A 20,016-nucleotide genomic window follows, 5' to 3' on the forward strand; every position below is an offset into this window, starting at 1 on the left:
TCTAGCTGTATTTTATGTGTCCCGTTTGTTGAATGCATCGACTAACTTTAGTGGTTCTCAGAATCCATCTCCAGAATTAAATGACGTCCCGCCCCTTTTCCCGCTCATGTAACGCGCAAACCCACTGTCACTCACTTTGGTTGCCTAGTACCCTCTTGGCATCAATCTAGAGTGTGCCATGCCCACGGTTTTCCACAGAAACGGAGACGTAACGATCTGCTAGCGAGTGATGGATCCATCTTCTTGAACGAAGGCCACCAATACCCTTAAAAAAATTAAAAATAATTAGCGGCTGTGTTTTCATGGGAAATGTATTAGCAAGCTGACGTTAGATAGCTCGATAACTGCGCCAAAAATGATGCGAGATTCAATCGAATGCGGCAATGCTAGCTAGTCGGCCAAATCTGACTGGGGAATGATCATTTCTCAGTTTGCCAGCATCACAGCTCTGACACATCACGAAGCCGTTCAGCTAACGAGACATAATAACGCTGGAACCTAGCTAGCGTTTAGTTGGATAGAAAAAGAGGACGAACATTTGCTGGGAAGCGGGGACTGTGCCATTGCAAGACTGGCCATATGGATGCAGCGCCTTCGTGTGCATTTTACTGACAATTGTGGCTTGGCTCTAGCTAGGGGGCGGACAGCGCAGAGAAGGCGGACAGTTGGCTATATTAGCTAACTAGCTTGTTGTTGGATGTCGCGACAGTGCAGTTAGCCCCGTTCGTTGTGTCAGGCCAGGGACCAGGGACGCACGAGCCGAATCAGTGGACAGGGGGTATCGCAATCGAGGCGGGCTAAAGGGATAGTTAGCTAGCCAGGCAGCTAGCTAGTTGTCCAACTAGCTAGCTAACGTGAGAAATCTAAAACAAGGCTTGAAGCGAGCATCAACGGAGAGAGGCCCTCAACACACCCCCTCGCATCGACACTGCCCCCTCTTCCCCGATCCTCCCGTGATTTGCTGAGATCCGTACACGGGTAAAGTCGGACAGTTCTCGGTTGGGGGACAACTTGACAGCGAGGCCCCTAGCTCCCCTCCCCCCATTCCCATCCAAGACCCCTTAGTCCACCTCCTCGTCAGACATTAATTAGAAGCAAGGGTAGGGATATTAGATACCTAGCTAACGTTAACCCATCCAACCGAAGTCTGTCATCCAGATAGTCCCTTTTAAACCGCGGGCTGCCAAAACCAGGAGGGATGACTTTGGAGTCGATGATGGCTTGCTGCCTGAGTGAAGAGGCGAAGGAATCGAAACGAATCAATGCGGAGATAGACAAACAACTCCGGCGAGACAAGCGGGACTCGAGGAGAGAACTGAAATTGCTCCTTCTCGGTAACTCAAACTGTCAACTATATTTTGGGGTTTATTTTAACCATAGTTAGCTAGTTGACGTTTTGTGTAATATCAATTTAGCTAACAATATAGGTTAGCTAGATAGCTTCAGGCCTCCATTTTTCCCCAAGTGAGCTAGCTAGCTAATGTTAGCTAACCAGTCAATATGTATTAGTTAGTTAACATTTGCTAGCTAGATATGTGTTTGGTTAGCCAACGAGTTTGTTAGCTAGTCAGATGGGTAGGTAACTAGCTACCTTCTGTTGCTAGCTAAATCACCAAGCCACTCGACAACATCTGGTCGCTTTTGGTGTTAGTGCTAGCTAACCAACTAGCAACCTGACGTTTGCATCTAGCTATTTGCTGGCATTGCATGCTTGCTAGCTAACTGTGTATCCTGCTTACCATCCACTCACCCCTGGTTTAACTAGTCAATTAGCCTAGCTACGTTTAGCTAGCTAGCTAAGTGCTAGGCTTCAATTTAATTATTAGAACGGGAGAATGGTTCATAATCAAATCAAGTGGTTATGCTAACTATGAATTATTAGATGAGCAACGTTAGTGTGACCACATTGTTGTATCTGCTGACGATTACTGAATCCAAGTTCTACTAATACTATTACTACAAGGACTGGAGAGGGCCATTTCAGAATGAATCTGATAGTGAAAAGAATTTAAGCATATATGGTCATGTTGATGGTACTGTATTGCAGAAAACAGATCCCTCCCGGCTATTTGTATGTTAACCCCAGCCCCAATGAATGATCCATTGGAAGGTGAAAGATTGTTACAGTTGTACAGCTAAATAAAGAATACAGGTGAGCTGAATGGATGAATAGGACTAGGGGGTCACACATTGCACAACCTGGCAGATACAATTCATATAACTAGGCCTAGACTCTATATGGGAAAGAGTTCTGGTGTGCTCTCTGAATTAAATGTATATCTGAAACATTGGGTGCAGCTTCTCAACATCAGTCAGAAGCATGAAGTAGAATATAATTGTGTGTGTGTGTGTCTGTATATGTGTCTCTGTGCTTTTATAGACCCTCACGACGGAGAGCATGGAGGCAAAATCAGGAGAAACTATTTTAAACACTCCTGGCAGTAGAAGTTGTCCTTAGACACAGGTCTCTAGGATCAGTTTATCTTTCCTAAATCCTAACCTTAGCCACTGGAGAAAAATAAATAACTGGCCTTAGATTGCCAGCGTCTACCGGTCTTTTAGACTTTTTTTTTTTACTTTTAGTGTTTCTATTGGACAAGTTCAGTTCGGTTAGTAGGCTACCTCTGTTTCAGAAACGTTTGCTCCCGTTTCACGCTTACAAAACATATCCCAGGTTGTCTGACACGTATGATTGCCCCTCTCTCCAGTCGTTTCCCTGTAGACCCTGGCTCAGTTCTGAGAAATAGGCCAAACCAAACCACACAGAGAGACACTATTCTATTGTAGGCAATTTTGTGATTTTTCTATTTAATCACATTCCATCCTACTGGATTCAATTTTGTTTGATTATATTGTGTTGACTTGAACCTGTAGGGAGCATATTAGGCCTAGATCATGTAAAAATATAAATATATCTATGTCACACTTAACAAAAATATAAATGCAACATGTAAAGTGTTGGTCCCATGTTTCATGAGCTGAAATAAAAGATCCCAGAAATGTTCCATACACACAAAAAGCTTATTTCTCTCATTCTGTGCACAAATTTGTTTACATCTGTTAGTGACTATTTCTCCTTTTGCCAAGATAATACATCCACCTGACAGGTGTGGCATATCAAGAAGCTAATTAAACAGCATTGTCATTACACGGGTGCACCTTGTGCTGGGGACAGTAAAAGGCCACTAAGATGTGCAGTTTTGTGTCACATCACAATGCCACAGATGTCTCAAGTTTTGAGGGAGCATGCAGTTGGCATGCTGACTGAAGGAATGTCCACCAGAGCTGTTGCCAGAGAATTTAATGTTAATTTCTCTAAGCCACCTCCAATGTAATTTGAGAGAATTTGGCAGTATGTCCAACCAGCCTCACAAGTGCAGACCACGTGTAACTACGCCAGCCTAGGACCTCCATATTCGGCTTCTTCTGCTACCTGGACAGCTGATGAAACTGGGTTTGCACATCCGAAGAATTTCTGCACAAACTGTCAGAAACCGTCTCAGGGAAGCATTTGCATGCTCGTCATCCTCACCAGGGTCTTGACCTGACTGCATTTCAGCATCGTAGCCGACTTCAGTGGCCAAATGCTCACCTTCGATGGCCACTGGTACGCTGGAGAAGTGTGTTCTTCACAGACTAATCCTGGTTTCAACTGTACCGGGCAGATGGCAGACACTGGTGTATGGTGACGTGTGGTTGAGCGGTTTGCTGATGTCAACGTTGTGAACAGAGTGCTCCATGGTGGCGGTGGGGTTATGGTATAGGCATGCATAAGCTATGGACAACGAACACAATTGCATTTTATCGATGGCAATTTGATTGCACAGACATACCTTGACGAGATCCTGAGGCCCATTGTCATGACATTCATCCAATGTACACAATTCCTGGAAGCTGAAAATGTCCCAGTTCTTCCATGGCCTGCATACTCACCAGACATGTCACCCATTGAGCATGTTTAGGATGCTCTGGATCGGCATGTACGACAGCGTGTTCTAGTTCCCGCCAATATCCAACAACTTCGCACAGGCATTGAAGAGTGGGACAACATTCCACAGACCACAATCAACAGCCTGATCAACTCTATGCGAAGGAGATGTCGCGCTGCATGAGGCAAATGGTGGTCACACCAGATACTGACTGGTTTTCTGATCCACGCCCCTACTTTAAAAAAAAGGTATCTGTGACCAACGGATGCAAATATGTATTCACAGTCATGTGAATTCCATAGATTAGGGTCTAATGAATTTATTTCCATTGACTGATTTCCTTTGATGAACAGTAACTCAGTAAAATCTTTGAAATTCTTGTGTATTGCGTCTATATTTTTGGTGCGCACGCACACAAAATCTATCCAGTATGCTCTGTTGGATTACTGTTCCCCACTTGCATGTCTCAATTCTACTGCTTCAGAGTGGAGCACAGAGATGATGGATGTGTGGGTTGGGACTGCTCACTTCATCAATATATCTCTGTTTATACCTACTGACTATTCCTACTCTTGTGATGCAATGCTGTGTGAGTCGAGGACCAGGGCTGGAACTAAAACCAGTACTAGTTCTGCAGGACCAGGCCTGGAACTATAGCCAGTTCTAGTTCTGCAGGACCAGGCCTGGAACTATAGCCAGTTCTAGTTCTGCAGGACCAGGCCTGGAACTAAAGCCAGTACTACTTCTGCAGGAACTAAAGCCTGTGAAGACCAGGCTAGCCCTGATCAGGGATCAGTGGAGAAGTCTACTCCCTGTATCAGATTTTCAGATTTGAGTCAGTCAGTGGGACTTCCGTGAGAGGCAGTGTGTGCCTGTGCCTCTGTGTACCCAGTGATCAGTCATGCTGTAAACAGACTATTCTAAGTGAGTTAAGGCTGTGTATTTGTGTGTCTGAGCGGGGATAAGGAGGTGTAAGGAAGGATTAGTCCAGGTCTATAATAGGCTTTGTTAAACATGGCTAAAGCTTAGCCTGATATGTCACTGACTCCTATTAGTCACACGTTTCACTAGGGCTGAGTGTGGTTTTCCAGGTCAATTACATTGTTTTTAAATGCTCCATAGTTCTGCACGCTCCTGTTAAATGCATGATGTTACGAGTACAACAGTCCGAAGCTGTTGCATCTATCAGGAGTTGATTGTACATGCAAATACTGTGGGTTCCTATGGCTCAGTTGGTTGGAGTATGAAGTGCTTGTATGACCAGAGTTGAGTTGTAATGCCTGAAGATGGGACAGGCTATGGCGACCTCACTCACTCTCTACTGCCCCCCTCCCCCCATCTCCCCTGTAACATGTGCTGCTGAGGGCCATATCAGGCCATGGGACCAGCCATGCTCCACAGCTCTGGTGGTGTTTGCCTCTACTTGGTCAAAATACAGAGAAGGCTCTGGGCTGGCTCGGCTGGGGGCTGCTGTTGCCAGGCTTGGGGCTGTGTTGGCTGGGATGGGGTCTGCTGTAGCTTGATTTGGGGTTGGCTGGCTGGCCTGGGGGCTGCTGTAGCTTGACTTGGGGTTGGCTGGCTGGGCTGGGGGCGGCTGTTGCCTGTCTTGGGGCTGTGTTGGCTGGCTGGGATGGGGGCTGCTGTTGCTTGACTTGGGGCTGGCTGGCTGGGCTGGGGGCTGCTGTAACTTGACTTGGGGTTTGCTGGCTGGGCTGGGGGCTGCTGTTGCCTGACTTAGGGCTGTGTTGGCTGGCTGGGATGGGGGCTGCTGTAACTTGACTTGGGGTTAGCTGGCTGGGATGGGGGCTGCTGTGTTGACTGGCTGGCTGGGATGGGGGCTGCTGTTGCCTGACTTGGGGCTGTGTTGGCTGGCTGGGATGGGGGCTGCTGTTGCTTGACTTGGGGCTGTGCTGGCTGGCTGGGATGGGGGCTGCTGTAGCCTGACTTGGGGCTGTGTTGGCTGGCTGGCTGGAATGGGGGCTGCTGTTGCCTGACTTGGGGCTGTGTTGGCTGGCTGGCTGGGATGGGGGCTGCTGTTGCTTGACTTGGGGCTGTGTTGGCTGGCTGGCTGTGCTGGGGGCTGCTGTAGCCTGACTTGGGGCTGTGTTGGCTGGCTGGCTGTGCTGGGGGCTGCTGTAGCCTGACTTGGGGCTGTGTTGGCTGTGCTGGGGGCTGCTGTAGCCTGACTTTTGGCTGTGCTGGGGGCTGCTGTAGCCTGACTTTTGGCTGTGCTGGGGGCTGCTGTAGCCTGACTTGGGGCTGTGTTGGCTGTGCTGGGGGCCTCTGTAGCCTGACTTGGGGCTGTGTATCTGTGGCCTGGGTGACCTGGGCTGTTGGCTAAATTAACTGCTACCTACTCAGTCACTTTCTTGCCCTGCTGCTTCGCTCCAAATGGGAGGGGTTTCCATGTCGGGCTAGCAGGGCTCAGACTCTCCCGATGGAGAAGAAACTAGCTCAGATGAAGTTCGATTTGGGTGGTCACTCACTAGCCAGGGGCAGGCTGAGGGGTTTAGTTCTAAACCCTGGTGACGGTCAGAGTGGAAATAGCCTGGAGAAGAGAAGACTCAGGTGTTCTCTCCTTATTTTGGTCATATAAGGGAATGTAGTCATGCTTCTTGAGCTAGTTTTGACAGCCGTGTGTGTGTGTTAAATCCCTCCATGCCAAGGGTCAGGTTTAGGGATAATCTGACTTGCATTACATAAAATTACCTAAAATTACATAAATACTATTACATAAAAATCGCATAATTCTATAGCGGCCATTTTTGCACCTCCTAGGCCATCAACAAGGTGTCCAGGTTCACCCAACTTTTTCTATGATTCTGACCCACAGTGACTGACTGGCTGGTTCACAGTCCGACAAACACACACACACACTCAGAAGCCAGCCTATAAATACTTTCCCTGATGCTCACCTTGTTAATGAAGAGGATTTTAATCGAGTGTGCGTCCCACAGCCGCCAATCCTCATGAAACACCACACACACACAGCCCAAACGGGGTCATGCATTTCTCTCTGGAGATGTAGGGGCGTTATGAGGCAGGGCTCTAGACTAACTTCTTTAATTCTGGTGGCACTGGTGCTACCAACTTTTTCAGTTGATGGCACCAGCACATGGTTTGGTCGTTCCAATTTTTCACCACTGCTCGGCGGTGTCCCGTAATGAACCCGCGTTCCATACAGAACCTAATAATGGTTAGCCGTCTTTTATATTAACATGCCTTTGCAGAGCTTGACATTCAGGCACATTTGCCAGTGGCACACCGGGCCAGTGCCAACTGAAAGCTACTGGCCCGAATGAAAAGAGAACTGGCCAGGGAAAGCGGATGATGCGCGCATCATTTAAATGTTATCTTTAATTTGCAGGCTGAGCAAGTGACCTATAGCTTATAATGACCTACCCCCCCATACACAAATAATGACATTTTAACTTGACTATCATATTTACATTGATAGTTTTTTATTTATATTTATTTTTTTAACCTTTATTTAACTAGGCAAGTCAGTTAAGAACAAATTCTTATTTACAATGACGGCCTACACCGGCCAATGGGACTCCCAATCACAGCCGGTTGTGATACAGCCTGGAATCGAACCAGGGGGTCTGTAGTGACACCTCAAGCACTGAGATGCAGTGCCTTAGACCACTGCGCCACTCGGGAGGAAAAAATTGAATTCCTGGTTTACATACATACCCATTGCTATTTTGAATAAATCTTAATAATAGTTTGAAAAGCTAATTGTGAACCAAAGACTAACGTGACCAACTACATTTCTTTTTTCACTTGCACCCTAGCGACCATTGAAAAATCGGTGTCGTACTGCCAAGTCAAATGGTTGCAAATGCAAGTGTTTTTTTGGTTGCAGTTTTGAGCCTTGTGAGGGTAGAGGGGAAAACTGTCTCATTTACTACGCCTTGTCAGACCCAAGGGGCCAGGGTTTTGTTCTAGAAGCACGGTTTCGACTGCTCCTACAGCTTTGCTTCGGTACTGCAGTTTACTGACGCCTGGCACAGAAAGTAATTTACATAGACGGCCATATAGAGAAGTCAGATCAGTAAATTCCTAAAAAGCAGGCCTCGAATTTCCCGGCGGTGGCCGTCGATGCCCCCTAAAAAAATCCATGCCTTGTGGCCATTGTGCCCTTGGGCTGAATACAGTAATTATTCTTCCCTTCTCCCAGCTGACAATCGCCATGCTCCGAAGCACCTCTCACTCACATGGCTCTCTCAGATAATTAAATTCATATTAGCCAATGCCTGTCATGTGATTGGGTCCTTCTCACAGGCATCGCAGCTCCGAAGTAGGCTACAAGTGAAGACGGACCCATCAGGGATGCAACCGCGCACCATTCCTATCGAATTCAGAGGCGCATATTGAAGATGTTAGAACTGTCCACATTTACTTTCCGTCAGCCAACAGGATAAGTAGGCCTAACGAACAGCAAAAGCACTAGCCTATGTCAATCTACTATCCCCCATAGTACACAAGTTGACCTATTCTATAAATATCTCAAACATACTCTGGGACAGTTGTGGGACACGATAAAATCCAAATTAATACAACCACTGTACATTAAAAAAAAAAAAAAAAAAAAGCAATGAGGCTGATGCAACAGATCAGAACGTTAAGCTTAAAATGTTGATCAACTATTATTTTTCTTCACATTATAAGCGAAGCAATGCGCACACGGCAGGAAGGCTATAAGCATGAATGTTCCAAAATGCAATTAGCGGCAAAAGTGCACTGCAAATGCGAGTGGTTTCATATGACCTTCTGCTACCATTTCTGTCAAGCCATCTAAGCATACAGTTTGACGCATACGTTCGATAAATCCAACCTATGCACCACACAGAACTCACTGCAACTGCCTCTGCAACGCAATGCTGCATGGCAAACGCAGCGTTCCATTGGAAATGAATGTACTTTTGATGTACCAAAATGCAATGACGCTGTCGGTGTGATCGAGGCGTTGGGAAGACCTAAAGACGCATTGGTTGTTAATGACTAGGATTGTGTCTTTGGCTGCTGGACAACGAAAGAAAGTTGAGAACATGAGACACTGGTTTCAATGGCATATGAGGAAGTGTTTATAAAAGAATCCACTTAACATGCCTATGGTCAGAACATGTTAAGAAATGCCTCATAAAATTATAAACTTCCAGGTCCCTCAAGTATGTCGACAGAATCAAGCCTTTAGATAGTAATAATGATCCTACATTATATTTATCAAACATGACTGGCGTTTAGCCTATATATGTAATTAAGTCTCTCTTAAAGTTCGACTACATTTTCAGGCGCCTCCCTCATGTCAGCATCGGTCTGGACATGACATGCTGTAGCCAATACGCATAGGCTATCACCTGCACTTCGACATGTAGGCTAATTATTTATGTACATTTACATACTTCTGTTTTTCTTAACAGAATAGCTAGTGTTTTTTTTTCGGTTTTCAAACCAATTTAAATTGGCTATTTTGGTTAATGGCCTTGGTGCCCTGGCAGATTGGGCACCTCTTGAAGGCCAAAAGGCCTTGCCCCTAAAATCACGAAATTACGGGCCTGCTAATAAGACCCTTTAGTCATCACGTTTGTGCACAAAAAATCCATTGAATTATAAAAATAATTGTCGCTGAGGCATTTTTTCTTTTTTCTTCTTCTTTTTTTACATATATATATTTTTTTCATCACTCATAGCCGACGATATTAACATTTTATATTCATCCAATGTCTGCCATATTTTTGGATAACGTGATGACGTCGTTGCTGCTCCATGTATGCACTAAGTGCTAGTGCACGTGATGCTGGTCCATATAAACCGGATGCAATCCGGCTATAGGCGGTTCATGAATCGGCGTATGCGAACGTGAGTAGATTACCTTGAAAACAAAGGGCGGACATCTTGGATGCAGTCTCCAGTTCTTATTATACCTCAGTGGTCAGACCCACACGTGTCTTTCTCCCCCTCTCTCTGTATCCCTCTCCTTTCTCTGCACCCCCCCTCTCATCACGCCCTTTTTCTGTCTCTTTAGATTCCCTCCCTTCCTCCTGTTGATGATGTCAGAACGGAACTGATACACTGGTACATGTGTTTGTTCCCCCTTCTTACCCTAAGCTTGGGGGTATGGGTGTGTGTGTGTGTTTGTTTATGTAGGCCAAGTAAGGGAAGTGGGTCATCATAGCGTAGGTAAGATTGACTGGCCTGGGGCTGACCACAGGATCCATATAACCACAGTTGGTAGGCAGCTGGTTGTGTGTTGTATGCCTTACCATCATACAACAATACCATCATGGGGGGAAAACGAATAGAAAAATACCCAGACACTAAGAAATAGTTTAGTGTTTGTCAGGTGTGAGACATTGTAGACTAAGCTTGGGCAGCATCTATGATCACGTTCCCATCCCACAGTGGGGAAGTCCAGAAATAAACCACAGATAATCAACCACAGTTTACCACTGGTTAACCTCACCTAGCCTGTTATCAGCAGTCTGCTTCACCACAATGCAAATGTCTACCTCTGGATTTACATACACACTGATACACACACATAGATCACTAGGTAGGGCCCTATAAAAACAGAATCCACACGTGGAAACGGAATAAAAAAACAAACCAATGTAGTTGAAAAGGAATTACCTGTATTTAACTTAATAGTAAGGTAGTTAAATTGCACTAAACCGTCAGCAGAGGAAATCCATTCAGAGATATTACAGGTTGTGGCTGCATGTGCAGACTTTGGTCTGGTTTGTTGGGGTTGACTTTCTTTTTGTATTTCTTTTGGAGATATTTACAATAAATACACACACACTACTCAAGTTCAACACACAACACATCGTCCAGATTTTTAGCTGACCTCATCCTAGCTTTCTGTTTCCCTGAAGAATTGCATGTTAAACAAATGCATTCAATGTTTTTGTGTGCATTTACCAAATAATTATTCAAATATAGTGTTTAGTGTCCGCTAGAAATCAGGACTGTGTGTGTGTGTTTGCTGAGGTATCCGTGCTATGTTCCCCTATTACTCTGCTCTCTGGCCAGCATCATATCTGAAACCACATACACCCCATCTCTTTACCAGACGTGTGTGTGTGTGTGTGGGCGTAGCCTCGTGGGCGTTTTTCTAAGCGCTGCTTTCTTTCTCGCGCTACTAGCTGGAAAGACCCAAGTAGTGTCAGCTAGTAAAAGGTGTGTGAGTGTATATGTAAGCGTTGCTCTCGTTCGCTCTCTCTCTTTGCCGACTGGGAAGGAAAGCGTTATCAAACCCAGTAGTGTGATCTATTAAAAGGTGACCTCGTTTTTCTAGGTCGGCACCAAAAAAAGAATGGACAGATTCTAGTTTTGAATATCCCAAATGCTTGACAGGGAGGAGAATGAGAGAGTGAGGGGAGAGGCGAAGGGAAGAGAGGGGGAGGTGGATGATAATGGGGGAGGTGGATTTCCAGCCTCAGGGAGTAGGAGGGAGACGAAGATTAGGGGCATGAGAGGAGAGATGGAGTAAGGGCGAGGCTGGGTGAAGAGAAGGAGAGGGGGGAGGGAGACAGAGGCTGGTAGTGTGCTCTGTAGAGGAGAGGAAGCGACAGAACAGAAGAGGGATGAAGGGAGAGATCTTATGACAGGGTCACGAGAAATAAATCAGACCTCAGACTGATCTTTCACTGAGGACACGGGCCGTGTTCCAGTACTGTAACAGCATCTTCCTCTCTCCTTGGGCAATGTCCCAATACTGTAACAGCCTCGTCCTCTTTCCTTGGGCTGCATCCCAATACTGTAACAGGGGAAAATACAAAACTGACCTTACATCAGCAGCGTCTAGAGACAACTTCATCCTCCTCCTCAGAACTGTATCTAACAGACTGAAGAGAGGAGCAGGGCCCTTCTACATAGCAGCAGAGCGGGATGGAGAGAGAGAGCCCGAGGCACAGTTATATTTACTATCCGCTAGGAAAGAGAAGAAAAAGGGAGAGGAGAGAAGAGGGGTTGCCATGGCAACCGAAATATGGCTGCTCTTCAAAAACCTTGAATGTAGGTGGTGGTGTTTCTTTCTCTCTGTCTCTTTCAGTTTGCAGATATGGCAGATCTGTGTTTAGGGATTGACATGGCAGTAGCCTGCCTCAGGGTATATGTGTATTTCTGGGCATATGGTGCAGAGAGGCTGTGAAATATGGGTTACCAGCAGCCCCCTTGGCTAGTGAGGGTTTAGCCAGCGAGTGAAGTAAATCTAGCTAAAATGTTTACTTTGCCAAATGTGTGTTTTGTGAATTCTCATAAAACCACTGCATCAGAAAATGAATATGTCTGATTGGACAAGTTCAGATAGTACCTCCCCGTTTCACTCAGTTTCTTTCCGTCTCATGTGGACTAGACACGACCCAGGTGAGGACAGTTGGTGACACAAATCAATCAGTTAATTACCAGGGAGAACAGAGAACCACCAGTACTGTGGACCTCTAGGCATGGAGGGGAACACCCCTCCTTTAAAAAGACAAGCAGCTCAACATTCAGATGTAGGACAAGTTCTTTAATCTCACCCAATGATATGGCTGTTATCGTCTTCCATAACCCCCTGTCCCCCATCTTCTAGGAATCCCAGAATGTATTATTTCCTCTCCAGCTCTCTTAAATGGCTGTAGTATTGGGACAAAGAGCCTTTGACATATCTGACAGCATGGACAGTTTAGCGAAATCAATTAGATTGTCTGGCTGGGCCCTGGAGAGGCTTGTATTAGCTAAAGGAGATGATGGTATGGCAGGGTCCCGTGTTTCTCCTGGAAAGACAAGGGTCTACTTCTGGCAGTCAGGTCATGTGACAGTTTTGTTTGAACCAATCCCCTGCCTCCCCTGGATTATATACGGAACAAAAATATAAACGCAGCATGCAACAATTTCATTGATTTTTTACTGAGTTACAGTTCATATGAGGAAATCAGTCAATTGAAATAAATTAATTAGGCCCTAATCTATGGATTTCACGACTCGGAATACAGATGTACATCTGTTGGTCACATATACCTTTAAAAAAAAATGGGCCTCACAATGGTCCTCAGGATCTCGTCACTGTATTTTTGTGCATTCAAATTACCATCGATTTAAAATGCAATTGTGTTCGTTGTCTGTAACTTATGCCTGCCCATACCATAACCCCACTGCCATCTCTATTCACAATGTTGAAATCAGCAAACCGCTTGCCCACACGATGCCATACACGTGGACGTACTGCCAAATTCTCTAAAACGACATTGGAGGCGGCTTATGGTAGAGAAATGAATATTAAATTCTGGCAACAGCTCTGGTGGACATTCCTGCAGTCAGCATGCCAATTGCACGCTCCATCAACTTGAGACATCTGTGGCATTGTGTTGTGACAGAACTGCACATTATAGATAGGCCTTTTATTGTCCCCAGCACAAGGTGCACCTGTGTAATGATCATACTGTTTAATCAGCTTCTTGATATGCCACACCTGTCATGTGGATGGGTTGTCTTGGCAAAGGAGAAATGCTCAGTAACAGGGAACATTTCGGGGGTCTTTTATTTTGGCTCATAAAACATTGGACCAACACTTGCGTTTCTGTTTTTGTTCAGTGTACAGTGGGGGGAAAAAGTATTTAGTCAGCCACCAATTGTGCAAGTTCTCCCACTTAAAAAGATGAGAGGCCTGTAATTTTCATCATAGGTACACGTCAACTATGACAGACAAAATGAGAATTTTTTCCAGAAAATCACGTAGGATTTTTAATGAATTTATTTGCAAATTATGGAAGCCACTCCTTCGTTGCCCGGGCGGTGTGTTTGGGATCATTGTCATGCTGAAAGACCCAGCCACGTTTCATCTTCAATGCCCTTGCTGATGGAAGGAGGTTTTCACTCAAAATCTCACGATACATGGCCCCATTCATTCTTTCCTTTACACGGATCAGTCGTCCTGGTCCCTTGGCAGAAAAACAGCCCCAAAGCATGATGTTTCCACCCCCATGCTTCACAGTAGGTATGGTGTTCTTTGGATGCAACTCAGCATTCTTTGTCCTCCAAACACGACGAGTTTAGTTTTTACCAAAAAGTTATATTTTGGTTTCATCTGACCATATGACATTCTCCCAATCCTCTTCTGGATCATCCAAATGCACTCTAGCAAACTTCAGACGGGCCTGGACATGTACTGGCTTAAGCAGGGGGACACGTCTGGCACTGCAGGATTTGAGTCCCTGGCGGCGTAGTGTGTTACTGATGGTAGGCTTTTTTACTTTGGTCCCAGCTCTCTGCAGGTCATTCACTAGGTCCCCCCGTGTGGTTCTGGGATTTTTGCTCCACGGGGTGAGATCTTGCGTGGAGCCCCAGATCGAGGGAGATTATCTGTGGTCTTGTATGTCTTCCATTTCCTAATAATTGCTCCCACAGTTGATTTCTTCAAACCAAGCTGCTTACCTATTGCAGATTCAGTCTTCCCAGCCTGGTGCAGGTCTACAAATTTGTTTCTGGTGTCCTTTGACAGCTCTTTGGTCTTGGCCATAGTGGAGTTTGGAGTGTGACTATTTGAGGTTGTGGACAGGTGTATTTTATACTGATAACAAGTTCAAACAGGTGCCATTAATACAGGTAACGAGTGGAGGACAGAGGAGCCTCTTAAAGAAGAAGTTACAGGTCTGTGAGAGCCAGAAATCTTGCTTGTTTGTAGGTGACCAAATACTTATTTTCCACCATAATTTGCAAATAAATTCATAAAAAATCCTACAATGTGATTTTTCTGGATTTTTTTTCCTCATTTTTGTCTGTCATAGTTGACGTGTACCTATGATGAAAATTACAGGCCTCATATTTTTAAGTGGGAGAACTTGCACAATTGGTGGCTGACTAAATACTTTTTTTCCCACTGTATGTCATTGGTTGGATAAAGCCTCATTTGAACCTATTCCTCTGTTACGATTCTTACTCTTCTCCCTGAAGTGTGCACTCATTCATTCCACTTCATGGATTGGAAAGGAATGGACTGGTGAAAGAAGGAATGTGAAGGCAGTGGAAACTCCCTGTAGCCCATGCCTACACCAAGCCAATGCTTTTAAATTCATGAGGTGGGAGTGAGCAAGCACTACTTTGGAAACTGTGAGGGGAGTCTAACTGGTGGTCATACAGTAGTAGGATTTCACAGTAACCCCAAACCGTCCTATGGTTTGTAGTTGGCCATAGGGGTGAATGGATACTGCAGTGCAGGTTGGGTTGAATGGAGCTCTGGGTGGTGCTGGCGGTGGTCTGAGGAGGACATGGCTGTGGAGCTCTGACAAGCATCTGGTTCCTTCTGTTAGAAGCTGTCTGCTGCTGTCATAGCTGTTTGTGTTAAGGAACGACACTATTGAAACAGCTCTCACTGGATTCCCCTTCACACTGGCACTCACAGCACAACTCCCTCCCTCGCTCTCTCTCTATCTCGCCCTCTCTGTCTTTGTCTGTCTCTCTGTATACTATGCTCTCCAGTGATGTATTGCAGGGTTAATGCAGTTAACACACCTTTTTTATTTTATGAATAGCACACCCCTATCCCGCTAAATTAGCGCAACTGTTGCACAGCACAGGGTGTTGGTAACTGTGTGGATGCATTTGCTGTTTGTTGGATCCATTTGCTGTTTGTTTTGGATTATTTTGTGCCCAATAGAAATGAATGGTAAATGGGCCTCCCGAGTGGCGCAGCGGTCTAAGGCACTGCATTGCAGTGCTTGAGGCGTCACTACAGACCCGGGTGCGATCCCAGGCTGTGTCACAACCGTTAAAGTGTTTCCTCCGACACGTTGGTGCGGCTGGCTTCTGGGTTAAGCGGGCGGGTTTTAAGAAGCAAGGTTTGGCGGGTCATGTTTCGGAGGACGCATGACTCGACCTTCACCTCTCCCGAACCCGTTGGGGAGTTGCAGCGATTAGACAAGATCGTAATTGGATTGCAATTGGATATCACGAAAAGGGGGTCAAATACACCCCTCAACAAACAAACAAATGTTAAATTAATGGTAAATAATGTATTGCCATTTTGGAGTCACTTTTATTCTAAATAAGTATAGAATGTTTCTAAACACTACTACATTAATGTGGATGCTACCATGATTACGGATAATCCTGAATGTATCATGAATAATGATGAGTTAATCATATGCACTAATATCATACCCCCAAGACATGCTAACCTCTCACCATTACAATAACAGGGGAGGTTAGCATTTTTGGGGGGTTTGATATTTATGCCTCTAACTTTCTTACTCATCATTATTCACGATTCATTCAGGATTATCCTTAATCATGGTAGCTTCCACATTTTAATGGAGAAGTGTTTAGAAACATTCTGTTCTAAAATACTGACTCCAAAATGACACAATACATTATTTTGTGCCCAATAGAAATGAATGGTAAATAATCTGAAACACAACCAAAACAAACAGCAAATGCATCCAATTTGTAGAGTCACAAGCTTGACGTAATCATTGTGTGCTATGAATATGGGACCAAATGCTGAACTTTTGACTACTTTAATACACATATAAGTGAAATTGTCCCAATGCTTTTGGTCCCATAAAATGGGGGGGGGGGGGACTATGTACAAAAATAGTTGTCATTTCTAAACCATTCATCCAATATGGATGAAAATACCCTCAAATTAAAGCTGACAGTCATTGTATCATTTCAAATCCAACGTGCTGGAGTACAGAGTCAAAACGAGTACCTTTGGAGCTCACTGTAGATGTGTGTCTCCAGGTACAGGAGAGTGTGGTGCTAACAGTGGGTGTTCTATGTGTGTGTCTCCAGGTACAGGAGAGTGTGGTGCTAACAGTGGGTGTTCTATGTGTGTGTCTCCAGGTACAGGAGAGAGTGGTGCTAACAGTGGGTGTTCTATGTGTGTGTCTCCAGGTACAGGAGAGTGTGGTGCTAACAGTGGGTGTTCTATGTGTGTGTCTCCAGGTACAGGAGAGTGTGGTGCTAACAGTGGGTGTTCTATGTGTGTGTCTCCAGGTACAGGAGAGAGTGGTGCTAACAGTGGGTGTTCTATGTGTGTGTCTCCAGGTACAGGAGAGAGTGGTGCTAACAGTGGGTGTTCTATGTGTGTGTCTCCAGGTACAGGAGAGTGTGGTGCTAACAGTGGGTGTTCTATGTGTGTGTCTCCAGGTACAGGAGAGTGTGGTGCTAACAGTGGGTGTAATATGTTTGTGTGTCTTCAGGTACAGGAGAGAGTGGGAAGAGTACATTCATCAAGCAGATGAGGATCATCCATGGGGCAGGCTACACAGAAGAGGACAAGAGGGGTTTCATCAGGCTGGTCTACCAGAACATCTTCACCTCCATGCAGTCTATGATCAAAGCCACAGAAAACCTCAAGATCCCCTTCAAATACGAACAGAACCGGGTAGGAAGTACTAATGCAACCATAAAAACTACTGCCTTCCACACACACAACCAAAACCAGATCAAAACCGCTTACGACACACATAAACACACACACGACCAGAGCTTGGTGTGAACTAATCTACAGTCACTCACACAAACACAATCCAGTACCATTGCACTCAATCTTCCCTTCTGTCGCTCTCTGTCTCTCTCTCTCTCTCTCTGTCTCTCTGTCTGTCTGTCTCTCTCTCTGTCTGTCTGTCTCTCTCTCTCTGTTTCTCTCTCTCGGTCTCTCTCTCCCCTCTCTCCCCAGTCTAATGCCATGTTAGTGAAGGAGGTGGACATAGAGAAGATCTGTGGCTTCGACCAGCCCTACATCAGCGCCATCAAGACCCTGTGGGCCGACCCTGGGATACAGGAGGCCTACGACAGACGCAGAGAATACCAGCTTTCAGACTCCACTAAATAGTATGTCCTGGTGTGTCTCTGTGTGTAAGAGGTTGTTCGGGTGGGGGAGGGGTGGATGTGAGTGCACGTGGGTGTGTGTGTTGGGGTTAAGGGGTATGCGTGTGGGTTTTGGTGTGTGTGGTTTACTGTGGTGCCTCTTGACTGGTTGCCCCCACTCCAGAGAGCTGATGGCTAGAAATAGAGTGAGCGGCTGAGACTCAGTCACACACACACACACACACACTACAGTTCACACACTCTGCTCTCTCCACCCCTCACACTCAGCTAATTGAACATACACCATTGCTTTGCCTCCTAAGAGGTGCTGGGAATAAATCTCCAGTACTTATTAATCAATAAAATGACGACTGCACACGCATTTACCATTTACACAATCTATTGCTGACCTTTAAGTCAAGTCAAACCTTAGAATAAAGTGAATTGTGTGAGTGTAATGTTGATCTCTGATTCCTGATTGATTGCCTGTTAATGTTATGAGAGGACACCATCTCTGCTGACAACCAGCTAATCGGACGTCAGGACCTTGATAAGCTGAATTGGGTGTGTTTGAGCTGGACTAGGCTGGAATGAACGCCTGCACACTCAGGGCATCTCCAGGACCAGGGCTGAAGAGTCTCTCCCAGCGCTGCCCCCTGGCAAAGACCCTGGTGTATTACAGCTAATCAGTCTCTTCTTCCCTTGATGCGTGTGCGAGTGTGAGTGTGCGTCTGCGTGTGTGTGTGTGTGTGTGTGTGTGTGTGTGTGTGTGTGTGTGTGCTACTGTCAAGTTACTTTAGTGATAGACAGTGTGTGTCTGTGTGTGTCTACAGTTACCTTAGTGATATAGACCGTGTCACGGCGGGGGGATATGTTCCTACTCAGCAGGATGTGCTTCGTGTCCGGGTCCCCACTACAGGAATCATAGAGTACCCGTTTGACCTGGAGAACTGCATCTTCAGGTACCGTCACGGTACTGCGGCGAGGGACTGCTCCTTCTCTGCCACTGCTGCTGCCACCAACGTCTTCACTATGTCACTGTCCTGCAACACACTGACACACACACACACACACCCAGGTCCCCACATAGCACCTCTCTGAGACTGGGCCCATTCAGGACAACCCAACTGTTATGAAACTGTTGCAGACCCCCAAACTAGAAATTATGCGAAATAGCATCAAAATGGCTTGTTGGCTTGATGCAAAAATGGCAACAACTAAACTAAAGCCTCAAGGTCTTTTTATTGTGAAGGTAAAGACCTGAAACGGCTGGTCTCAGTTGCTTTGGTGGATGGGTGGGTCTGTGTATGGCGCTCGGGGTGGTGGTGGAAGCCTAATACGGACCAACACCACTGTTCTCCTAGACTTGGTACGGTCTCCTAAGCCTTCCTCACTGGACTGATCCACCTTCTCTGGATTGGTAGGGGTGTGTGGCGGTAATGCTTACTGTCTACCGTGCTTTATATGACTGTCTGTCTGTCTCTTTCTGTCTCTCTCTCTCTTTCTCCCTCGGTGTGTAGCTATCTAACTGATCTGGACCGTATCTCAGACAACAACTATCTGCCCACCCAGCAAGATGTTCTGAGGGTGCGAATCCCCACCACCGGCATCATAGAGTACCCCTTCGACTTGTCAAGCATCATTTTCAGGTAGACAATGCTAGCGTGCTATCATTAGCCTAGCAAATGCATCATAGTCAGGTGGAGTAGCTAACATTAGCCTAGCAAATGCATCATTTTTAGGTAGACAATGCTAACGTGCTAACATTAGCCTAGCAAAAGCATCAGTCAGGTGGAGCCGCTAACGTTAGCCTAGAAAAAGCATCCTATTGAAGTAGAAGAGGCTAACGTGCTAACATTAGCCTAGCAAATGCATAATTCAGGAAGGGAATGCTAGCATCAGCATCAGTGCCCTTGTGAAGTCATGTTAACCAGTGAATCATCCCATGGCCATGCTCTAATACGTCTTAAAATGCATCCTCCTTTTCTCAAAGTAATCACAGCTTTGGCATGAGAGCATAGGTGAAATGTAGGGTCCCACTTTAAGCTTTCAACGATCCAGTCATGTCATTGATTAGTGGTTACTTCAAGGAAGGATGCATTTATTTATCAGTATTTGGATAGGGCGTACTGATGTGTGTGTACATCTCGCATGTCATACGTTCTGGTTGTTCCATAACTATCATTGAACTCAGCAGTGGACAGAGCTGTAATGTGTTATAGGCTTGATCTCCACCATTACGGCCCGATCTCTCCTACTCTCTCTACTCATACACTCACACACATCC

General features: G+C 45.7%; 1 protein-coding gene across 2 annotated transcripts in view; it reads left to right on the plus strand.

Moving 5' to 3' along the window:
* Positions 1–303: 303 nt before the first annotated feature.
* Positions 304–20,016, plus strand: part of LOC311126596 (guanine nucleotide-binding protein subunit alpha-11-like) — a 28,158-nt gene continuing 8,445 nt past the window's right edge. The window contains exons 1-5 of one of the 2 annotated variants that reach the window (XM_084200588.1): positions 304–1,334; positions 17,120–17,304; positions 17,599–17,753; positions 18,563–18,691; positions 19,250–19,378. In XM_084200588.1, the coding sequence (XP_084056714.1) occupies positions 1,199–1,334; positions 17,120–17,304; positions 17,599–17,753; positions 18,563–18,691; positions 19,250–19,378 (734 nt within the window). In that variant the 5' untranslated portion in view covers positions 304–1,198. The remainder of the gene's footprint in view (positions 1,335–17,119; positions 17,305–17,598; positions 17,754–18,562; positions 18,692–19,249; positions 19,379–20,016) is intronic. The other variant, XM_084200587.1, reaches the window with a different exon arrangement.

This window comes from Coregonus lavaretus (assembly GCF_964263955.1).
Source record: "Coregonus lavaretus genome assembly, contig: HAP1_SCAFFOLD_575, whole genome shotgun sequence".
NCBI classification, from domain to species: Eukaryota; Metazoa; Chordata; class Actinopteri; order Salmoniformes; family Salmonidae; genus Coregonus; species Coregonus lavaretus.